We start from the raw sequence: 3,361 nt of genomic DNA on the forward strand, positions 1-3,361 counted from the left end.
CAGCAGGAAAAGATCCTTTCTCACTAGAGCGAGGTGTTATAAATCGAGGCTGCATCTTGTGTTATGCCTTCCTTCGCACACATCTGCCCACCACTCTCACACGCACTCCTGCTGTGCACTGCCATCACCATGGTATAATGTACCGTAAGGGTCTCATCACACATGGTTGTTCGCCATCACTATGGCATGACGCAGCACAAGGCCCTCACTATACACGGCAGCTCACCATCACCATGACCTGATGTAGCACAAGGCCCTTGCCACACATGGCTGCTCACCATTGCCATGGCATGAGGCAGCACAAAGCCTTCACCACACACAGTCACCCACTCTTGGACTTCCCAGCCTCTCAGAACTATAAGCTAAATAAACTTCCTTTCTTTAGAAATTACCCAGTCTAAGGTATTCTGTTATAGCAACAGAAAATAAACTAAGACAGCTTCTGAAGGCCAAAGTTAGAACAACTTGAACAGAATAAATAATGGTGTTGGATTATAGCTAAAATAATAATAAAATAGGCATCCTTTAATCCATGCTAGATAAAGAAATAATGGAATAAAGAAATAAATGGAAAAGGACAACTCTTTCTTACAGATGAGTTTCAATTAGTAAGTATAGATGGAATAAGGAAGCCGAAACTTCCCAGCAGAACCCCACTGTAGTAAATGCTACAGACTGGCTCCCCAAAGGGTGCTGAAACTACTGGGCAAATGTTAACACAGAAACAGAACATATGCAAAGCCTCAAGACTCATCCCCCCAAAAATTTACTAATTACAGAGCGAAGATGGTGACATGGGTTAGCTCAGAGGCACAGAAGTAACTTGCTGCTCCAGTGAGGTGCATCCATATGGAAATCGCAGATTCAGTTCCCTGTTGGACCTGTGAACACTGGGCAAGGGTGCCCATAATCCTGGCTGGTTGGGAAAGCTGGGGTGCTCGGGGTGAAGACCCTGTTGAGAGTCCTCTCTCTCTCTCTCCCCCCTCTTTCTCTGTCTCTCATTCTCATGAAAGAAATAAATAAACTTTAAAAAAGAACGACCTTGCCATTGAAAAGACATAGTAATGTCACATACTCCACTTCATAAACACACTTCTGTAGGATTCTCCCCCAAATACGCAACCAGTCTCATAGCGAGATGTTGACAAGCCCAGACAGAGGGCATGCTCTGGAACACCCAGCCAGTGCTCTTCTCTCGAATTATTTCATCTAACTTTATTTACTTATTTATTTTAATTTGACCAGAGAGGAACAGAGAGAGAGAGAGAGAGGAAGGGAGAAAGCAAGCTGCCAGGTCCAGGGCTCTAACTGCGGTTGGCCATGTGGGAGTCCAGTGTCCTAAACCACTATGCCACTTGCCGGCCCCCAACCAGTGCTCTTCTCAAGAGTCAGATCAAGAAGGACAAAGGAAGACTGAACAAACTGTCTCAGTTTGGGGAGTCCTAGGAGGCCTTTCATGAATGCAGAGCAGGATCCTGAACAGGAGGATGTTTGTAAGAAACTAGGGAACCCGAATGAAGTCTGCCCTTTGCCAATCTCAGTGTCACACTGCTAATTTCTAGAATTGGGTAACTCATCTCCTGTTACATAAGATGTCGACACTAGAAGAAGCTGGTCAAGTATGCGCAAACTCTACTTTTTAAACAACTATTCTGTAAAATAGATTTTAAAATCAACCAAGAGCTCAAACCGAGTCTAGACGAGCATGTCTATGAGTGCCTCATGCCACGCGCTCCTGCCTCCATCCTACCCCGACTCTGCACTGAGCCCAGGAGAAAGGACATCTGTTCTGTGGCTCTTTCTCTCTCTCTCTTTTTTTAAGATATTTTTGCTATAAGGCATGTGAACTCACCAGAGAGAGACATAGAGACAGAAAGCAAGAAACAAAAAATCACCCTCCCAGTGGGGATGGACACACTGCAATCCCTTCTTCATGCTCCTCTCAGGATTTGGGGCACCTATGCACACATGCCCAGTGTAAGTTTCAAGCCACTGGATCTAGGACTCGAACCTTAGTCGATCATGTGAGAATCCAGTGCCTTAACATCTATGCCACCTGCTGACCCTGCTCAATGACTCTTTTTACCTAAGATCTGGCATCTGTCTGCTTCAGAGCAGAAATTTGGGATGGGATGAGTTGTGCCCACCCTGAGTATGTTGAAATCCTAACCCCTAGGTCAATAAGTGTGACCTATTGGAAATAGGGTCACTGTAAGTGACTGAGTCATGATGAGGTGTGAGGATGGGCCCTAATGCAATATGATTGTCATAAAAAGGGAGGACTTGACCCCCACATGTATATAGGCAGAATGCCATGTGAAGTAAAGGCAGAGATTGGGCTGATGTTTCTTCAAGCCAAGGGAGTATCAATGATTTCCAGAAGTCAGGAAGAATCTAGAACCAATTCTTCCTCAGCCTCAAAGGACTCAGCACCTGATTTCAGTCTTCTGGCTTCTAGAACGTTGAGAGAATATATCTCTGCTATTCAATCATCCAGTTTGGGGTACTTTGTTATGGCCCCTGAAGAAACTAATACACCACAGCATGAGAATCCTGACTCACATCATCTTTATTTAGAAGCCAACAAGCTTCCTCTCCACCCTCCCCTGCAGAGGCACGTGCTGTGTTCAGAAGCCCTGGGGGTGCAGAAAGCGCCAGCCACACCCTGCCTGAGCTACATGCAAACAGAACAAGCCCCTTGGCCGCAGTGACCTCAGTTTAAAAACCAGCATGATCAAAATTCCACCTCACTTTTACCTTCTGATATGAAAACAAGTAATCCTGCCTGAGCCCATCTCAGGAGATGCGTAAGCTGAGCAACTCTGGGAACCCACACCATGGTTGGGCGGGATCCAGGAACTGCCCTGATGCCAATAAGGAAGGGGAGGGGTGAGCGAGGCAACTGATGTCACAACACAAGCCAATGAGGGAGATAAAAGCCCTAGCACCTCACACCGTCACTCACACACACACACACACACACACACACACACACACACACACAGTCACACTCTCAGTCCTCCCAGGTTCAACCACCTACATGGCTGCCTCCACCATGTCTGTCTGCTCCACCACCAGTACTGGCTCCTCCTGGGTGGTGGACGACTGCCCAGAGAGCTGCTGCGAACCCCCATGCTGCGCCCCCAGTTGCTGTGCCCCAACACCATGTCTAACCCTCGTCTGCACCCCAGTGAGCTGTGTGTGCAGCCCCTGCTGCCAGGCAACCTGTGAGCCCAGCCCCGGCCAGTCAGTGTGCACCAGCTCCTGCACGCCCTCGTGCTGCCAGCAGTCCAGCTGTCAGCCAGCTTGCTGTACCTCCTCCCCCTGTCAGCAGGCCTGCTGCGTGCCCGTCTGCTGCCAG

At 48.1% G+C, this 3,361-nt stretch overlaps 1 protein-coding gene across 3 annotated transcripts in view; it reads left to right on the forward strand.

Annotated features, from left to right (window-relative positions):
* The first annotated feature begins 3,040 nt into the window (after positions 1-3,040).
* Positions 3,041-3,361, forward strand: part of LOC114006326 (keratin-associated protein 10-3) — a 685-nt gene continuing 364 nt past the window's right edge. For all 3 annotated transcript variants that reach the window (XM_027768649.1, XM_027768650.1, XM_027768651.1), the window contains exon 1: positions 3,041-3,361. This exon is cut by the window's right edge. In XM_027768649.1, the coding sequence (XP_027624450.1) occupies positions 3,041-3,361 (321 nt within the window).

The sequence above is a fragment of the Tupaia chinensis genome, unplaced genomic scaffold, assembly GCF_000334495.1.
Source record: "Tupaia chinensis unplaced genomic scaffold, TupChi_1.0 Scaffold147038_1, whole genome shotgun sequence".
In the NCBI taxonomy this organism is placed as follows: domain Eukaryota; kingdom Metazoa; phylum Chordata; class Mammalia; order Scandentia; family Tupaiidae; genus Tupaia; species Tupaia belangeri.